Here is a 21,210-nt window from a genome sequence, read left to right as displayed (position 1 = left end):
GATCTGAAACGTAGGTGATAAATAAGGAATCAATAAAAAGAATTTTGTCATTTGAAAGAACTTGTTACAGGAAGATTCTAAGAATAGGATGGGTACAGAAAATCACAAATGAAGAGCTCTATTGGGGGGGGGGAACCAAAGGAGAATCTAATGCAGAAGATTATAAAATGCAAGTTGCAATTATTTGGACACATCTGTAGAATGAGTGAGGACCGGAAGATAAAGACATTCATGTTTGGTATTTTGGATCGTTTAAACAGAAGAGGTAGACCATACAGAGAATGGATAGACGATATAAAAGACTGGTGTGGAATGGGCGTACAAAAACTGCGACACTGTGCATTGGACAAAGAAAGATGGAAGAAGATAGTGATGGAGGCATCGGACACCAACGGGCAGCGAGCCCATGGTTCGTGATGATGATGATGAACTCATGTTGCTGCAATATTGTTTGATTAATGTTCCCAATACTACGAACACTAAAACTATTCCATAAAACGAAAATTACTCTTAGATTCCTACACAGAACACAGTCTCGCAAAAAAAAAAAATTAAAAAATTAAAAAAAATATATATATATATATATAGTCTCTTACTCTTCTATATTAAAGTCTGATTTATCACTAAAAATCTTTTAACAGACCAGCTTAACCTTGTTTAAACACATTGCTAACACGGAAAATTCAGCAAAGATATTTTTCTATTCTAATTTATTAATTTTAAATAATTGAAAAAAATTGAAAGTTAAACGTAAGTTTTCCTACTACTTTGTACAACAGAAATGCTTTTTTTTTTGTCTTTCTCCGCAGGAAGTGACGAGTCATATGAACCTCGGTGCTATGCTGCACGTCAATGGGAAACTGCTCGAAGCAGAGTCCAGTTATCTTGAAGCTCTGCGGTTGAAGCCAGACGACCCCATAACCCAGAATAACCTACAGAAACTACGGAATCTCCTAGCTCAGAAAGGCATCCGACCTCCAGCAACACATAGCAGACGGTAGCTATTGGCAACCGTTTCCATAGTGACACAACTTTGATGGCGACAGCGTCATAACCTTGACCAAAGTAGCAGGAAAAGAAACGAACGAAGAAACAACAATAAAAAAAAAGCTTCCGTAGGATTATGAAAGAAGAAGGGATGAGTGCAATTTGATCGTGAACTATTCCACTACATGTCTTGAAGTTGTTCCACCCCCCCAGTGTAGTGATTTAAAAGCAATATCGTGGAAACGAAGTTATATCGATGTTCATGCATTTATCCTATTGTTTTTTTCTCTATTGTTTCCCCCCTCTTATTGTATTCAGGGGTTGCTTACGGGAGATGGAAAAAAAATACGAAGAATGCCTGCAACTGACAACACACACGGATTTGTCAAAACTCTGAAGTGACGTCATCTATTACGTGTGGTTTATTTAGCGCATGCTAGTCGTCAAGAATCTACGTAATTAACGAAGTGCATTTTCTAGACCCTGTTGCCTAATGAAGTATGTACATAATAATCACTCATTTATTAAGAAGTCGTTTCGAAGTAACCTTCGTTAAGCGTAAGGTAACTTCAAACAAAGATATATCCGATGTATATCAAAGTTCTTCAGCAGTTTCTATTTAAGTGCAAATGAGTTTGTCGAACATCAGAGATCGTTACTTTAATATCCAATAATAGCATTAGCGTATGGAGCATGCGCATTAAGTCTCTTGGTTTTGAAACCGTTTTTTTTTTTTTTTATAGTAGATGCAATAACCTTTTCTCCGATGAAGAGCGTTTTCCTATCTTAATTTGGGGAATAACCCTCTCTGATTTTCTCTGAGATCACAACATCATAGCCCACTACACGACGTGTAACGTGATCAGCAAATTAGCCTAAATTTAAATCAAATTTATAGAATTTATGTAAAAAAAAAAAAAAGGAAATCATTTTTATACCACCTCATTGTGTTTTACTGCCATCATTCTGAACATAAAATGACTTCGTTCGTCTCTGCAGTTAATCAGATTTTTTATTTTGTACTCAGCGGTTAATACGAGTGATTTACTATAGAAATAGTGGGAGAAGAAAGTCACCTTTAAATGAAGCATTTTGCGTAATGCATTTTGACGTGACTCTGCTTTTAGCTTCTTGGACAAATACATTAAAGTACAAACAGCACATAAAGCGAGAAAAGAAAGGAAATGCATTAGTAATATGACGTTAAAATCATACTCTTTCGAATACTTAAGGTGCTGTCAGTCAAAACAGATGAGTCTAAACAGAAAGTATAAAGAGCTTTTGTATATATTAAAGAAATAGCATTTGAACAACTTAAGTTCTTTTTCTCGTGATTTAAAGCTACTGCAACCGAAGCGTCAATCACCTTCGATTATGACAACAGTGAGTTTTTAAATTAAAAAAAAAATCAACATTAAGAGTGACTCAATGTTGATTGAGTTCAAGCTTGATGTTGAGCCACTGTAGTATTATTGACAGCGTAAATGAAAGATATTTATTTCTGCGATTGACAAACATTAGGATTCAGTTTTGCCTGATAATGAAACATAACGGAATTCACAATGATTTTCTCTCAACTCGCAGATTAAATGACAATTTTAAAGTACTTAATCAACAATAATCTGTAGAAACAAAGATCAACTTGATAAACCATCAAATATTGAGAAATACGAGGACCATGTAAATATGAAGTATGCGGTATTTGTGGATGGAGTATTTTCTTTCGCTCGTTTCCCATAATTTCAAATCCCTTTTGCATTTAGTGAAAAATCACTTTCCCGTGCAAAACGTGTTTGGAATTATTTGCAATATCCAGAGCTTTTTTTAAAAAATGAATAACCTCTGTAAGTAGAACACAGACAATCTTAACTTAGGAGCTAATTGAAGCATAAGTAATGAGAAATTTCAGGAATACTGTGTGTGTGTGTGTGTGTGTGTGTGTGTGTGTGTGTGTGTGTGTGTGTGTGTGTGTAGAAAGGAAAAACTTGGAGTAGCTGTCCATTATTCATATTATTGAACGCAAATTCAACTGCAATTTATCGTAAAGCCAACAACTGTTCACTAGTACCGAGTGAAAAAGGAGGGAGAAAAAAAGGCATCCCTTGAGGTGGATGCGAAATAAAAAAAGATTTTTTTTTCTCTCTGTCTTCTTTTAGTTAATGTAATTGGTTCTTACTTTTCACTAAATCTTTTGACGAAGTAATAAAGTGAAAAGGAAATTTTTCAAGTGGATGAATTAAATATTGATCATTTGGGAAAACGTGGACGGCGAAGGGGAAGCTTGAAAGGCCACAACCAAAAAAAAAAAAAAAGAGGTCCACATAAATAATAAATGCTAATAAATGACCAACTCTGTTGTATAATAAAAATACAATAAAATATTGTAAAATTTAAAAAAAGTCTACAAAGCAAAAGCCATTCAAACTGTTTTTTCCCCACTCTCGTTGTACCATCGTTTTCAGTATTCCGATGCAGAATAAAAAATAGGAATTAACCTATGCGGATACGCATAGGGAAACTGTAAATTCAAGGGACAGTTTCACCTATTCAGGAAAATAAAACCAGTCATGTGATGTGTGGTTAGACGCTCGCAGGGAGAAGAACACATGAGTTGTAAGATCACGTAAGCGAGCTGGACGAAGAACGAATATGAAACAACATCCCACAAAGAGAGGGATTACCGTAGCATTCAGGTAGAGCCTGCGTTAGGTGTCCTATTTTGATTTTTATCCGGTTATTACACTTTTCTTTCTTCATGTGTGTACGTTTGAAGCTCCAACAGAATACAAAATCATTGGCGTACACACACTTAATCGCCTTTAAATAAATTCCATTGCTTTGTTACAATCCTTTTTTTGTTTTTCTTCATTAGCATTTAATAAACGACTTCGTTATATAGTTTACTAGTAGCCAAGCGCTTATTTATTCAATCCTATTTCTTTTTCTTCGCTTACGTGCAGAAGTTCCCAGATTGTTGTTATTGATGGCTGAGCAAAGTTTCCAAAATCCAAATTTTTTATTATAATACTCAGATAATGATGTATCGTCTAGACTTAAAAACGATCAGAACCATAAATATTTTAACCCGAATCTGAAGAAGAAGAAATAATGGATGAAGATGAGTGATAAAAACTGATTATAATGCTGATATGATAGCAATAATAACAACTAGAATCTGCAGAGAAAGAATGCTGATAAAATGTTTAATATTAGTCGTTATCTTAAAAGACTATTCTTAAAAACAGCTTAATTTGTCTGAAGTTTTATAGTCACAATATAAAATAATAACACACACACACACACACACACACACGGTAAAAGAGCCAGATCTAATCTATTTCTAAATACTACACTCATACTGCACGAGTCGAAAGATTATGCAGTAGCAACAAATCAAAACTGATTATAAATAGTGCAGTTCCATGCTGCACTGCCAGGTACTAACCCGGGGAAGGCCCAATATATAATAGACAGATGGCTAGAGATAATATGTGCAAGTTATATTGCAATCACTGTATATCGATCAACATTAGATGCAGGCTACAGAGATTATTATAGAATTAGAAAAATTCTTTTGCCAAATAAATATTTTTGGCACTAGTCTGTTTAGAACTGATAATCTTTAAAAAGTGGATTATATATAAATATATGAAAGAAGAAAAAAAATCATTTTTGTGTCCATTTTTGTAAGCAGGAAAGACCTAGTTTTAATGCTCACGTGAAGATGGTATCTGAATTTTCAACTTGTACATAACGATAGTTTGGCAATTTGCCAATAATTTAGTTTTGAATAATTTAGACGCCTCTTTTTTAAAGAAGTGGGCCAAAGCAAACAAGCCGTAATAATTAGTTTATAAGACGAGTGTTTAGAGTAGAAATACTATTTTAGGATTACTTGAATATTATATACTGCGATACAATTTGAGTTAGCGGAAAATAGTTTGTTTAATATTAATTTTGAAATCGGGATCCGTTTTCGGGCATGGTTGAAAAAAAAAAAACATATTTGCAAAATAAGATACTTTCATATACCATAAAGGCTGCTTTTTTAACATAAAACCTGTCCATACAAGGAAATTGCCTTAGAAAAGCAAGAAATAACCATTCCTTTAATAAAACCGAACACCCATTGCATTTACGACAAGTCGTTAATAACACCAGACGACCTCCAAATACTGAGCCAAAATCCAACACATTCGACTCAGAAAATCAATGCTGGGTGGAAGCTGTTGAATTAGTTCATCTTTTTCTTAACAGCTTATAAAAAGAAAGAGTTAGTCAGTTAAGATGATCATTCTCAGTATTTGCGAAAAACAAAGAAACACTTGCAGCCCAAAGTATTCTTAAGACAGTTGAATTGATATTAAGTTATATACAGTGAATCTAAACTTCTTATGAAGACAAACTTATCTTTATCTAGCTCATATAATCTTGCATTTTTAATTCCTTATACATCATTCTGAGGAGACTTTGTTTTTTTTTTCTATAATCGTTGGAAGAATTCTTCTTGTTTCTTAACAACTTTTGTTTCTGCAAATCAGTAATAAAATAATCTAAAATATTATTATTTTAAATAGATTTGTGGAATATTTATAGAGTTACTGACTTCCAATATTGCAAATACATATATAAATCTCTTGCTAGCCTTATTAAACTGATTTGTAATTTCTTAATTACCTTATTAATGCAATACATTGTTCTTAAGATGACAATCCCATTGTTATAATATTTACAACGAGCAATGCATAATATTTATTTAATATTAGTTATAAAATCGAAAATAACGCGTAAAATGACGCAAGCATTTATGGACCAGCAACAACAAACAAAGATAACAATGGCTGGCTTTAAACACAACAATTAAAAAAGGCTGTGGAACTAACAATTAAAAAGTCTGTCAGCTAACAATTAAAAAGGTTGTGAAACAAACAGTTAAAAATTGTTATGAGACTAACAATTAAAAAAGGTCATAAAATTGATAATTTAAAAGGTGATGAAACTGACAACAACTAAAAACATAATCATCAGTGTGGAACTGATAAATGTACGAAAATAAGCAAAAACAGACTACCAACATTTAAACGAATGCTACAAACAACAGTTAAAAAGCATAATGTATGGATTTAACATCATACCAAAAAAGTGGAAACCTAATAAACTGGTAAAAGAAAAGAAAGAAAACAATACACTGTAACTCCTGCGGCAGATTTCATGTCCATGAGTTTAATCGATGGTTTTATATAATGAAATATTTGCCTGTAGTGTTTACACTAATGTTTGCTTAAGTTTACCAGAAGAGAACTGTGACCCTAGACAATTCAATGTCACCAATACCAAAACCTTGTCCCGAGGACCGCTTGTTTTGCGATCCTTATAGCGATTATGTGATAATGTTTTTCTTAAATGCAGTTTCTCAAGTAATGTAAATCGAAAAATCCAAATAAATTATGAGAAGCAAAATATGTTGGTTTGAATTCATTTCGTAAATAGTTTTAAGCCATAAATGCAACGAAATATTTAGAAATTACAATTGGAAGAAAAATATATCTAATTGGAAAGGATCTAAAATATGCAACAGTATACACAAAAAAATCCGTTTAAAGAGAATAACTAATATAGAAGTAGTTAAATAATTGTCATAATTAATTTTTTTAAAGTAAAATTGTAAAAATAAAACTTGGGAATGACTTTAGCTCAGTTGGGATCGTGGCTTTGCTATTTGATCTTTTTTGAAATCTCAGCCGTTGCGACACTTCATTTCGGTGGTCCGAAAAAGGAATTCATGTTAGCTGAAAACATTAATAACAGTAATGAAAAAAATGTAGTCGTAATAAATGTAATAGATAAATAATTCATGATCTCAATAATGCTTGCTGAGATAGACTATAGCTACCGACTACGTGAAATGAAATCTACATAATAATCAATTGTTAAAAAAAAAAGAAACAATCAAAAATTTCAAAGCCAACAATTAAAAACAAATCCTCGCCTTACTATCATGAAATACGTAACAATTTTTTAAATTTGTGTTTAACACACTGGGTATTAGCAACGGTCAAAATATTATTGGGCATGCATATTAATGATAAATACATTAAAAACAGCAAGAAATGCTGTTTTTAATGTATTTAAAATTACACTTTTTTGCTTTGTAGGATGTGCCTTTGTTAGTATACTTTACTAAGATTATACAGTTAAATGACAGGCATTCCGATTTGTGTGTATCGTAAACCACCTTCACTTCAGAAGAATAAACAATGAAAAATTCAAATACAGCAAATTAAAACCACGTGCCAAAATTGTGGTTATTTTCTCGTGTGCAGTCGCGAAGATGTAAACTGTTACGCTGATAGGATTCTGAAAATTATAAAACACAGTTGCTAACAATAATTTCTCATATTTGGATGATATTTCATATTTCAAAAAATATGAAAATATCATAAAAAATATCATATTTTGATTTTCCCATACATGGATGATCATGGATCATTTAGGTTGGAACGATGGAAAAGAATCTCAGCAATCCCTTTGAAAAGGTTGTAGATGCTACTAAGTAGCAACTTTGCATAATTCTAAAAGATCTTGGAATAATGTTAATCCAATGTTCTTCAGAATCAAATTTCTGACGTTTAATCAATTGAATATAATATTGGTGTGTATTGAAATAAGTTTTAAAATGGAATGGTTCGTTGGTTCAGAATTGGATGAGTTGCAGTTCCAACGAATTTGAATGGAGGAATTTGATCTTTAGGAGAAGGTAAAAGTAAGCTGATTCGGTTTAAAGATTTGTATGTGACTATAAGATGAAATTAAATACAAGATGAATACACTGAATACAAAGATGAATAAAAGATGAACACACACACACACACACACACACACACACACACACACACACACACACACACACACACACACACACACGTTCCGAATTATATTTATTAACCTCTCTACCGGCCATGATGGATGAAATAGTGAGACCAAGTTGCACTTGTTATCCATGTTATTCAATAGGTGTGATAGAATCGTATCCAGATTTTGCTGAATGTCTATAGACGTCATGGCTGGTTGGGGTGTTGGTGTAGGAATCCTATGGAAGTCATTCATTCTCTTAGAATTTGGAGACAGTTGATATTTTGACCATGATTTTTTAGAGTCATGTCTTTGCTATTTGGAATCAAAGACAACAAGAACTACATGTCTTCCGGCAAAAAAAAAAAAAAGCGAGAAGTGAACGGCATCGGTGTACTGCAAACTTACTTCTTTCTGTTGGTTATATTCATCGAACATCCTTCACAAAAACAGTGTAATCAAATCGTTGCTGGATGTCACATCATCGGTTCTTCACTAACATCTATTCAGAAAGAAATTTCTACTAACAACTTTCTGCTCTTAATCAACAACCCCCCCTTCTTCCCTCCCTCCCCAAAAAAAAACATGATTATGATGTCTGCAATTATTGACTATTTAAACACAGAATTGTTCCTTCCATTACATCTTTCTTAAATGCGCAATCTTTCTGATTAACTCAGCGTCTGCAAACCTCGTCCTCAGTTTCTAATTTCATTCGGTTGATTTCTGTCACGCGCTCTTCACATTTAATTTTCCCTTCACCGCCATCAGAGAATACAAAACCAACTGGAAATTTGATCTCCTTGTTATTCTGAAGATTTCTCGAGCAAAGTCCTTCCTGTTCCGGACTTTGCTGCCCACACATTCCCTCAAGACAAGTTCTGTGTACCTTTTGCAACCCAAAAATTCTTTGTGAATTGTTTAAAGTATTTTGGCGTTGGTCACTCTCAAGACATTCTCATTTCCTTGTCGGGTTTCGCCCGGCAGTCCCAAGTGCACTGCTTGCCAATTCGGGTTGATTTAAATGACTTCATAGGCTACGAAAAAGTAGTTATAGAACTTCGGGTAAAACTGAGACAATTTAAAGCATTACCAGCTTTATCCTTAAGAATAAGAACACTCCGATTGTTTTTTTTTTTATTTCTCTTTCCTTCGTTTAATTCTTCTAATCAAAAGGAAAGCAGCCCCATTCAGTAACACTTACCGATCAAAACATCTTGCAAGATAACGCCGTTCAACTATTGCGAACTATTCAACATTATCTACTCTCATTAGAACAATTAAGAACACTGGTGACGGGAATACCAATGAATAATAGTTAACTATACGCTCACGTGTATCAACTGTTCGTCATCTTTCCCCTGGATTGTAACTGTTCCACAAATAAACAATACACTCGCTAAAAACGAATGCTTTCCCTCACCAGACAGCTTTCTCAAACTTGGTTTTCACAGATACCAAAGAAATGATGTTTGAAGGCTGCTCGGAATTGGGGCCAAAGAGAGTAAGGCTATGAGGCCGATATTATGTCTATCGACTGCTGTGTTCTTTGGCTAGTTTGCGGGATGAAAAGCCCTAGTATCCTGAGGGAGAAACGCTGCTACTTCCGTATTGAGATTAGCTAACCACTTTCCCTTGAAAAAAATATTTTATAGAGATTCCTTGCGTTCTAGACGGATATCCTAGATTGGGTTGCCTTTAAAACCAAAGGGCCACCGTCGATACTGAAATGCTGCGGAGGTTCATACAGGGAGAACTCCGTACGGAAGTACGGAATTCTCCCCGAAAGCTACGTTTATTAATTCATACATTAAGTGATTCCTGTGTGAATGGTAAATAACAAAGGAAAGAATCCGAAACGCTTTACTTTGGCAATGCAATGATATTTTAAAGCAGATATTAAATATTTATTTCTATTGTAATTACTACAATCAGGGGCTCTAATATAAAGGGAACACACTCTTTGCGGTGAGTTTCCATAGCTCAGTCCAAATCCCATCTGGTTGGAAAGACATGAGTTCGAATTTTCTCTAGGACGCGAAGAACTTTTATAAAGTCTTTTCAACTGAAGGTAGGTTCATTGATCTGATTCTCAAATGTCAGGATTTTTACTTCTGGAAACGGATTTTTTTTATCCTGAAAGAAGCAAAACAGCCCTGAGAACTAATACAATTTACATAGAAGAATGTGTAGTTAGGCTTAAGACGCATATTCGCTCATATACATACTACAAACGAGTACGCTAACCACGGTCAGTCCTCCCAAGTTCATGAAAGGAATACTCCAACATACCAAACGACTACTTTAAAGGAAATTGATGTTTATATTTATAGAAAAGTTTGCTTTCCTCAAATTAGATCTAATAAGCGAATGCTATTTCTCTTTTTTAAAACTAATTCTGCAGTTCAAAAGAAACCATAAAACACGTTAAAATGTTTTAATTATTATTGTCGCAAGATAAATTGACACTACATTAATAACATGCTATTTCATTGCCGAATTTCATATTATAATTTAACACTTATACATTCATAAGGCGATTGGTTCCTAAGGAAAAAGTTCTGCACCATTGATTGAGCTGGATTTTCACATACTGCATATTCACGTAACATAACCTTTTGAACTCGACACGAATTCTAGTAGCATATGTAAAGTATGGATCCGGGGATAATTTTAAGTTGAATAATGACGTATTTACGGTGTCAATAAGGGATATTGCAGTCTTCGAAAATAGCAACAGATTTCTGTCGGTTAAGATTTAGGAAGTGCCATCACTCTTCCAAAAGAAAAAAAAAAAGTTCTACATTACAAGGATGATCATGATCTGAAATCATGTTTAAATATGTGATGGAATTCTAGCATGCCTGCAAAGATATTATGACACGATTGTCCAATCACGTAACAAACACCATCCGAGTCAGTTTGTGATATTCATCTTAAAAAAGATGCATCTGACAAGTATAGAGTAGCGACTTTCCTCTTATGGTTCGAGTCTAAAGTGATGTGAAGGGGTAAACAAGATGTAGGGCGATGATCGACAATGAAGCTTGATATTTAAAACTCGACTTGTATTACGTTATTCTTAAGAGCTACCATCCCTTCAAAAAGCCTGCTTTCGAGTTCTGTATAGAACCCAGAAAATAAAAAAAAAAGATTTTAAATTGGAAATGAGTTAACTGGTCTCTGACGAATATACACTGGTTCTGTACCGTTTGGAAGAAAAAGGGAAACAGAATTCCGAATATGACAGTTAAATCTAAAATGTGGGGATATTCCCGGTTTTATATTCGACTGGAGAAAGTTGTATTATCATCGACAAGACAAGTTAAGAATTGTTAATGCAAAATCTTTTCCTTTGTAGATACTACTCTTGATAGACGTATTGGACTGATAGAAAATCAATAAAACAGGTTGAGTTACGCTATAGAATTGTTATATTATAGTGTTTATAATTGACGTCATGTAACATAGGAATACATTGAGCGCGAACCAATGAAAAGCTTCGCATTGGTTGAGAGGATCTCGAAATATTCAAAGAATGTCTTCTACCTTTGTAGACCCGAAGGTAAAAGCATCGCTGTTAGTTGTACATCTTGGAAAGTGGCCAACTTTTCCCCAAAATAATTTCTCATCACTTCTAGCTGAGGTCGATTTTTTTTGCACGCTGTGTGCTATTCATTTATTATATTTTCAGTGAAAAATAAGCAGAAAAATTTCTCACAACAATAGGCTTACCAAAGCAGTGAACATTGCAAATGCATAACTCGTGAAATTCGCTGTTTTCGGAAACATCTAAAATATAAGCATTTTACATAATCTTGTCGAAAGAATATGATCATAACTTGCTGCTATGCTTCCCATTCCTATTGTACGTGAAGCTGAACATGATCCTCCATAAAAACAGCAAATCATTATATTGCTAGCTTGTCCTTCATTTCGTTACGACAATAACAATATGTAGAGTAGAGCTGATATGAAAATATTGTAGAATATTTAATGTTTTCTTTCTTATGCATGCCATGTTGTCGAAAGATGAGCAGTAATTAGCGCAGACATTCTTAGGCAGTGATTATTTCCCTCTTCTATGAAGAATAATCACAAAACTATGTTGCAGTATTTTATTGTAAAATTAGTAAGCATTTGAATTAAATATTAAACCATTTTATGCATAATTTACATATTTATTTATGTAAGGAGAAATCTGTTAGAAATGAAATTATAGAATTCTTCACTTTCCTGGACACAATTTCTCAAAATATAATTCTCATTTTGAAAATAACAAATTTCTATCTCTAAAACACCCCTAATTGTAGTCTACCTTTATCTTGTCGTCTTCTGGGTGTTTTTCTGTTATCTTGGAATCAAACCTGTATTGCTAACATTTCCTCTCCCATTCTTCTTCTTAAGGGACCATACCACCTAAGATTAGCTCTGCTAACGCATTTCTGGATGCTGACGATGTCAAGTTCTTTCCTAATATTCCTCGTTTTTAATATGATATTGCCGTTGATGCCATCTGTTCACGCCTCTAATCTTTCTCAGGAGTCTCATATCTGCGGTCTTTAATCTTTAGTCAAGTGTTTTACTTCTGACCCAGCTCTCAGATCCATAAGTTAAAACTGGTTTTTATTCAGTTGAATAAATTTATATTGGAATATAAATTTTGAAAATTTATATGGAATTCAGTTGAATAAATTTTACGAAATTCTGTTGCCTATTTCTATATTTAATCTAATACCTAAAGCTATGCCTAAATAGCTGAAATATTTTCCTTGTTCTAGAGGTTCTCCACTCATATTTGCCGTATTCCTCATATTTTCGAAGGTGTTTTGTTTTTATTCCTGATTTTCCTTTCAGAATGTTATTTCTAAAAGTCACAAAAATCTTACCTTGAATATCACTTTCCTTAACATTATGATTTCGTATAGAAATAGTGAGATCATCTTACATCTAATTTAATCCTGTTCACAATTCAATTCTAACTGCAGATTTACTAATTAAGTATCTGCTGTATATTGCTCTATTACGTACCCACGCTTCGTCCATTTAGTTGTGAACAGATCCTTTATGAATTCCTTTTTCTTAGATTTATAGATAGTTGTTTCGTCGTAAAAAAAATCTGCTCTTTCATCTTCTATTGGACCCTTCACCAGTTCTTCTCTTCCGCAAGTTTGTCTTCTTCAAATTTTAAAGCATCGTCTTATCTCTAAGTTTTAATTAGTTGTTTGTTAAATACTCGTAATAAATATCTAACTGTTAGCTCTTCCATATCGCTTATATAAATGTTACTTGGAACACTAAGTAGGTAAATTCCTGAACAATTCTCGTATTACAATTTGTTTTGTTTTTCATTGATTGATGCACTGAGATCGCCATCTTCATTGGGAGTTCAACCTTCACTAAAACCCCTGAATCATGCAGTGTAATCACATTAGAAATCTTCTATATCTCTCTGTTTGAGCAGTTCATACCAGGTATCTTCTACTTCAGATACTTTTTTTTGGATTTTAGAATTTTGAAAGCTTTTTTCTACATTTAGTATTACGACAAGGTAACCTTTATTCACATGTAGTATATTTGTAGGATAAAAAACTCAAATTTCCACCGTTATAGGAGCCGTAACATGACAAATATAGGCATTTGAAAACTATCCAACTATCTTGATATTATTAAACAAATATAGTTTCTCTATTGTGATGTACGAGCCGCACATTTAATGCCTAACAAATGGTTTAAAAAGCATTCTATTATTAAGATAATATTAAGTATATCGGATTAATTATTATAAATTTTCTATATAGTAGCAACTTAAATATGCTACGGATTAAACCATTTAATTCAGGATATCAAGCGCGCATTTTAATCTCCATGCAATTATGTAAACAGTTTCAGTGCTCATCACGCAGGATCGGAAATCAAAATTTTCCCAATTTTTTAAACTATAATTTTGTTTTTGCAAGCCTGTTTCTTACAGTTCAATTAGGAGCAATTTGAAATTATTTTCAGGTGTAGATTAGATTTTTCTTAACATTAATGGTCTTAACTTCTCCTTTGAAAGCATGCAAATTTTGATCAAGTGTTTTATTATTTCAAATAAGAATAAAGAATTCAGCCAGAGGACTGTAAACGGTTATCGTTAGTTAGTTATATATGAATATCACTTTACCGCAGAATGAGAGCATCAAAATCCTTTATCCCAATGCTGATTTTGCCATCTTTAATTTGTAACTGCTGACTGGTGGAGGATGGACTGCCTAACAATAGCCCTGCCGGTTTAACAAAAAAAAAAAAAAAAAAAGTTGTAATTTGCATATCGAATACTGTGATTGGCCATTTACTTTTATGTTAAGCCACTACTGCATCTGATATCACAGGATCATCGTCAATATGCTTGTCGATACACCATACGTTTCAGACTTTTAAAAATATAGTTTCGTTCCCAAAACAACATCATGTTCATCGTTATATCCTGAAGGTTGAACTAGAAAATTAATTCTACACAACTCGCATCATCCTATTTGATACAAACTTACCATGCAGTTCGATCCGGATACGAAACTAATATTAACGTTGCTGCACGAGCAAGAATCTTGCTCAAATATTGGCATTCCTCACAGTCAGAAGGCACATTTGGAAACTGGTAGTGTCACGCATTTTATATTTTCTGGAGGCAATTAGTAACTTTTTCAAAAGAAGAGACTTCGTGATGCGTTGTTAAGTCATGTGAAGTCACTAAACAAAAAGAAAATAAATTAATGAAGTAAGAAAACCACTAAGGGGGATGGGAGAGAAGCAACAAAGGAAAATCAAGGGAATGGAATATCCACAAACGCCGATAAACAGCAAGACTTCAATGGGAAGGAATTATTGCATGAAAAAAGCAGGGGTAGGGTTCATTTGCTACCAAACTTATCGCAGTAGAAACGACTCCGTCATCTGGCCGAAGAAAATTCATTTCTTCGAAGAAATATTTAATAACTCGTCAAAATCACCTCCCCCTCCTCCTCCTCCTTCTCCTTTGGCGTTCATTCTATCCCCGTGTTCCCCGCACACTACTTCCCCTCCTCTCATTTTAATTAGAAGAAAGTCCCAGAGCAGAAGCGACGTTACGGGAATAAAAATGATAAATACGATCCTATCACGTGAGCCGTTTTCAGAAGTTAGTCGGGAGGCACGAGAGCGTCCTGGAAACGGCGGTGCGGGGGGAAGATTTATTGCTGATTTGTAAGGTGGCACACGGGAAGACACGGAGGATGCAGTTTAATCAGAAGCAAGCACCTTACAACTACTTGACTAACGATCTGTCAGACGCTGCTGATTTATCCTCCCCGTTTCACGCCGTCTAAAGCTCGAGCCCACCTCCGTAGGCGCGCGAGTCACGTGACATCGCGAAAAGGGCCTAGGCACGAGTCTTTAGCAGCACGAGATGGCAGCAAATATCGCCGAGTCAAAAACACTTGTCAAAAATATCGCTGCTGGGACCAGGAGAGATTTTTCTTCGGCACCGAGTCCTTTATTCTTTATGTCTCCTTGAACTGTGGACGACAGAACACGAAGGCACATTAAGAACTTGTATTGGGTGTCTCAACATGGCAGAAGTAAGCGAAGAAAATGGAAGCCATTTATACTATAAAGAGAGAGAGAACCGTAGCTGTCTAGCACTTATAAAAGAGAGAAAGAAATATGCTTTCTCTCTCTCTCTCTCTCTCTCTCTCTCTCGATTTGTTTTTTCTTTCTCTCCCACTTTTTACTTTTTTAAGTTTTAGCTCTTTCTGTCTTTCTTTCCTTTTCTCTCTATCTCTGGTCCTCGAAGTTTTATTTCTTGAATAGTGAGATGAGATGGTCTCAGAAACTATTCTTCATCATTTCTCTTTGAGATTGAACTGGATTCGGGAAGTTTTGGTCAAGTGAGCATAAACTTCCATCTAAACGAAAGATATTTTACAATTATCATTTAAAAAAAAAAAAACGATCAAAGGAGAAATCCCTAAACCTGATGTTATAATTAAACACATTCAAGAATATAAGCATGAAATGATAACAGTAAAAAAATTACTTCTGCAAAATTTGGAAGAAACCTTATACTCCAAATGTCAAATTTCAGCTGGAAAAGATACTCTGAACTGATTTTTAATATTTCATTTCCTCTAGTTTTCACTAGATGTCGCCACAAACAATGAATGTCTGTTCCATTCATTAACCTTATTAAAAGTCAGTACAAATAAAGACAACATAAAATGAATTAAATTAAAATTAAATTAAAGCAGAATACGTTTATCAGAGCATTAAGGTGGGGACAATTTTCCCACTGCTCCACTCCGCAGGAACATTCTCCGAACAAAATCAAAGACAACAAAATAAACAAAACGTGTATGCATTCGCCAACCGTAATGCACGAGACAGTTCTTTTCTCTCTTGCATTCAACTCCTAGCAACTATTGAGTGTGTCGAAGCATTAAAACATTTCTTATCGAGGCAGGAGCATTTCCTAAGCAAAACCATACGTCCTTCATTTATCAAGCACATCAATAACGTTTCTTGCATGTCATCGGGCTACTTGAGGCATGCAAGTCTAGCAAACTTCTCCACGTCGCATAACCTCGCCTGAACAGCGTCGGCTTCTCACAATCAGGGACAGTAGAGGGAAGCGAAGGGGGGAGGGGGGGGGAAGAGAAGACATTCCGTGAGAGTCCTGATTACCCACCAATAAAAACCCAATACATATGCAGTACGGCAGAACCCTCTCGAAAGTGTCAAAAATATATATAAAAAAAAAGGGTGGGGGGGGGTGGAGAATACATGCGACAGCAATGTAGTCAGCGTTAACATCGCTACGAAAAATTGGGAGGCTGTGCAAAATTTATTGACGTGCGCCAAGTTCCGTACTCGGTTCAAATCAATTGATTGTTTGAATTTGTGTGTGTGTGTGTGTGTGTGTGTGTGTGTGTGGCGCCTTCATCCGTCGGACATGAGTTATCTTTTGAATATCTGAAAGTACTCTATTTTTATCAGGGTTGGAGGCTAACCCTAAAAGAGGAACTGGGAGGGTAAAGAATTTACAAACGCTGTTATGATAATCAGACGCACTTCACTAGCTAGACCTTCTTGTCGCTTGCATAGGAACCTTTTTCCCCCATTCGTCAACCCCAGTCGACACATCGTTCTATTATTAAGACTATTCTACGGGTTGCCGCTATCTATTTTCGCTAGATGCTCGACCGCCTGCCATGGCGTTTTTCGAAAAGGCATTCGCAGAAGTGATTGGTGTGAAAGCGTGTCTGGAAAGTGATGGGGGGGGGGGGGAAACGAGAGGGATAAAGATGGGGGTAAAGAAACGTTTTCAAATAACGGTGACATATTTCTGTCCTTTAAGACCTTCACTGTTCTCCGGTTTCCCTATTTGTTTCAACCCACCGAGCCGACACGGATGTACGGCTGATAGATGATGATGACCTCGATATCTACGACCAATCTCTTCCACCCACTGATGCTCTATAAACTATAAAAATTGTCGGAGAATCTGAGACTTTTTTTTTATTTTCGGAGATGTGCCAGTAATGTACTCTTTGGCTCTCGTAGACCAGCAGGTCTTGATGGGAGAAAGGAAGGTGGGGTGTAAAGGGGGATGGGCATATCTAGCAAACATTTACGACACGAATTATTTCTGTGCGAAGAACTTTGTAGCGAGATCAGAGAGATTCATCCATCTTAACCAACATGCTTCGCGGCTCCCATCCTGCACTTTCTCACTTCTCTGAGATGGTTCTCTTCAAATGTTCGTTTGTACAAACTTTCTTGCAGATATATCAGTGACGTTTCGGAATTGATTGCCCATCTCCGAATTCACCCACGCAGAGTTAACGTACAGTTCTGACCTATGAAGGCTTTTCATTTTTGTTTTCGGGATAAAAATCATTATATTACCGCTATTAATCCATTATACAAGTACATCAATAGTAACTAGGATATATCATTGCATAGAAATCGGATCAATTGACTCGTCTATATTTATATACAAAAATATTTAAACAAGTTCGGAGCTCCCGGAGGAAGTCTTAAAAAGCAATCTTGCAAAAACTTAGAAACTCTAGACAAAAATATTTAATTTAAAACAAAAATAAAAATTCTGAAACTGGTTACTAGAGGGCGCTGAAACCATTATCCTCTAGTGATTCTTCGTACATTCTGATATGTCATGGATCCTACGAAGAAATAATACCCTAGTTATTTTATGAAAGTACAAACAGAAAGCAAATTACCTTGGAGACGATATTTCCGTGTGACTTTGGACACACCCCTTGGAGGGTAATATATCAGTTCAAACATGGTAGAGGGCAGACGCAACAGAGACGTCAGGTTGAAATATGGAAGGTTTCTCATTATCCATATGATACCTTGCTAATAGCCGCCATTTTATCTACAAACAGGAGCTTGTCGAAAGCCGTATAGGGTGCCGCCATAGGCATTCCCCCCCCCTTTAGCTGCATCATTTGTTATCCCGCCCCTAATTATCTCACAGACTGTAGGTAAAGATGAACGTTATGTGAAGGGGGGGGCACAAAAACGCACCCTGTCAGGTTTGTCGTCAAGTTCTCACACAATATCTAACAGCACATGTTACGTCACTGGGACCATTAATCTTACCGTGGATTTGCCCGTACATACATCACTGTCGGAGGTGGGCCACCACGTGGTCAGCCGTGATAAATGAACGCCCTGCCAGCTACCGTACAGCCCAGTGTTGATCGGCTACACGTGGCGTCTGGCTCTCTCTCTCTCTCTCTCTCTCTCTCTCTCTCTCTCTCTCTCATGCCGTTTTGTACCCTTAACAAGCTGGGTGATCTCTTGTTTCGCAATTCTCCTTCCGGTCTTGCTCCAGCAGTGCGTGACACTGGAAACGAAGGACAATACGTCTGAGCATAGCAGACATAGAAAAACAAAGTAGACGGGAAGCAGAAACCTTAAACAGATTTGTGTTTGAACCTTGCATTATTGTAATCATTATCGTTTCATACCACATTAGTGTTACTCCATTTGTGGCCTACATCGTTTGGGAATAGAAATCAATAATGATGAAAGCAATTCACAGGGAAGCATTTGCAGCTCATTGGTTACAACGGAGACTGGAAACATCTAGGTTCGATTCCCGTCTATGACGGGAAGAACTTAGGAAAAAACTCAGGTTTTTCGATTTCCGAAAAACTTTCCGGTTTCCGAAAAACCGGAAACTCAGGTTTTTCTTCATTGAAAAACAGGCAAAAGGGACCTCCTGAACACAGATAGAATCCTATAGGACAAGGAAGGAAACAGGAAAGTACCTTGTTCCAGTAGGTTGTGGAAAAACACACACATACAACTGTATAGGGCCTCCTATGCTTTATTTTGATCTAATCTGGGAGCATAAAATAACAAAGAGACAGACACATCGACAAATATAACCTACTGGTTCTTTGGTTATATACCATGTTTCACCCTTCATATTAACGCTATGAAAAAATACAATAATGTCGTGGGTACCTTCAAATATTATTATTAATCACTTGGCAGCCTGCTTGAATAATCTTAGTGTAGCATTTTCACTTCTGTTACAATCTTCAGGAGAATTAAAATATGTAAGTTCAGCGATGGTTTGATATTGGAACTGTTAATTTAAAAAAAAAATCAGGTCATCTGGAATTACCGACGTCATTATCGCCAGTATCCGTACAGGTCTAGTTGCAACTTTGTGGCTCTGAAATTAAATCGCTACAGATATTTCTAGACAGCAAAGAGAGTTAACTCTTTCTCTTTTGTTTCCCAAAGAGGTAATTATAGTTCTGTGTTTCCTTCGTTCCTTTCAGACCGTTGTTGCTCGACGAACAAAACTTCACCAAGAACCGTCGACCACATCCTTTGAACAATAGGCATTGATTTTCCATTGCAGCTATGTGACACGAGAAGAACACTTTTGGAGTTTCCACACACGAAGTTAGCCAACCACTTCTGTATGACTAACACAACGTCACGTGTACAGTATGCGCTGCTCATATAGAGGAACCCAAAGCAAAATAACTAAGCTGTGCACGACGTGACTGACGTTTGACATTCGTCTTTGCAAGCAGAAATGACGTTGGTATATGCAATCAGTTCTGTTTGAATTGTTTGGCAATTGCTACAACGTCAGAAACGGTTTTGGAATTCTGCGAGGCTCTTTCGCTACGAATATACCAAGACAACAAGCAGTAGGATTGAAAATTCTTATTGTGGATGTTTCCTTTTTCTGTCATTCTATTAAAACAAATAAATAAAATAATAGAAATCAAAGAGCAAGTCCTACTAAGTTCTAAAATTTGGTGACTTATATCTGAATGTCCGTGGTATTCAAACTAAACTTTCTCGTGACATTCTCAAAATGTGCGCCTCAGAAAACCATCAAAGTTATTCGCCGCAATAAATGAAGCATTGGACTAATTAAGATAGCAGGGGACTGATTAAACTATGAGTGACAGTCTGTTAGTGAAGTAATGCAGTGAAATGATACAATTATGGACTTCTGAGATGAGCTCTATCCTATCTCTTTAATCTTGATTTATCATACACTTAAAACTGTAGGAATTCAAGCAGCTGACATTCGCATTCAGTTAATGTAAACTGAATGTGACTATAGTGTTATATAGTGATGCATCACTATTAGTTGCCAGTAGTGATGCATCACTTATTGTACCACATTTTATTCTATTCTTGGTTACAAGTAACGCAAGCCAATTGTTACGTAGTGATGCATTACTATTGTTGTACCACATTTTATTCTATTCTTGGTTACAAGTAACGCAAGCCAATTGTTACATAGTGATGCATCGCTATTAGTTGGCAGTAGTGATGCATCACTATTAGTTGCCAGTAGTGATGCATCACTATTGTTGTACCACATTTTATTCTATTCTTGGTTACAAGTAACGCAAGCCAATTGTTACGTAGTGATGCATCACTATTAGTCATCAACAGTGGTACATCACTATTGTTGCAACACTCTGCAACTAATATAGCGATATCTGTAGGCAAACCAGACGTTGTATTAAAGCACAATTCGACACTAATTTACAAGTAAAACAATTACATCTTTCTGGCACTTTCGTCTATCCCATTTTTTCAAACCATTACTGACTTGGTTAACCAGACTGAATTTCACTGAAGAAACTGAAAATTGGTTCTTCTCTTTCAACACGATGTCTTTTTATGTTCCATCTGGTGTATCAACATTACTCTCGTTGTTTTCGAGAATCCAGAAAACACTCAAATACCCCGAAGGAACAAAAAGGTTTTTGTTTTCGCTTTCTAAGTCACAAACAAACTGCGATAAAATCACTGACCTTAACGACTTTTTGCTCTAAC

General features: G+C 35.6%; 1 protein-coding gene across 1 annotated transcript in view; it reads left to right on the top strand.

Moving 5' to 3' along the window:
• Positions 1–2,467, top strand: part of LOC150110495 (protein O-mannosyl-transferase TMTC2-like) — a 120,231-nt gene extending 117,764 nt beyond the window's left edge. The window contains exon 14 of the mRNA XM_090399873.1: positions 810–2,467. Within this exon, the coding sequence (XP_090255999.1) occupies positions 810–1,001 (192 nt within the window). The 3' untranslated portion in view covers positions 1,002–2,467. The remainder of the gene's footprint in view (positions 1–809) is intronic.
• The last annotated feature ends 18,743 nt before the right edge of the window (positions 2,468–21,210 follow it).

The sequence above is a fragment of the Typopeltis vanoorti genome, chromosome 1, assembly GCF_054136105.1.
Source record: "Typopeltis vanoorti isolate ZY-2024b chromosome 1, IOZ_Tvanoo_1.0, whole genome shotgun sequence".
Classification (NCBI taxonomy): domain Eukaryota; kingdom Metazoa; phylum Arthropoda; class Arachnida; order Uropygi; family Thelyphonidae; genus Typopeltis; species Typopeltis vanoorti.
This window is presented reverse-complemented; position numbering and strand designations above follow the sequence as displayed.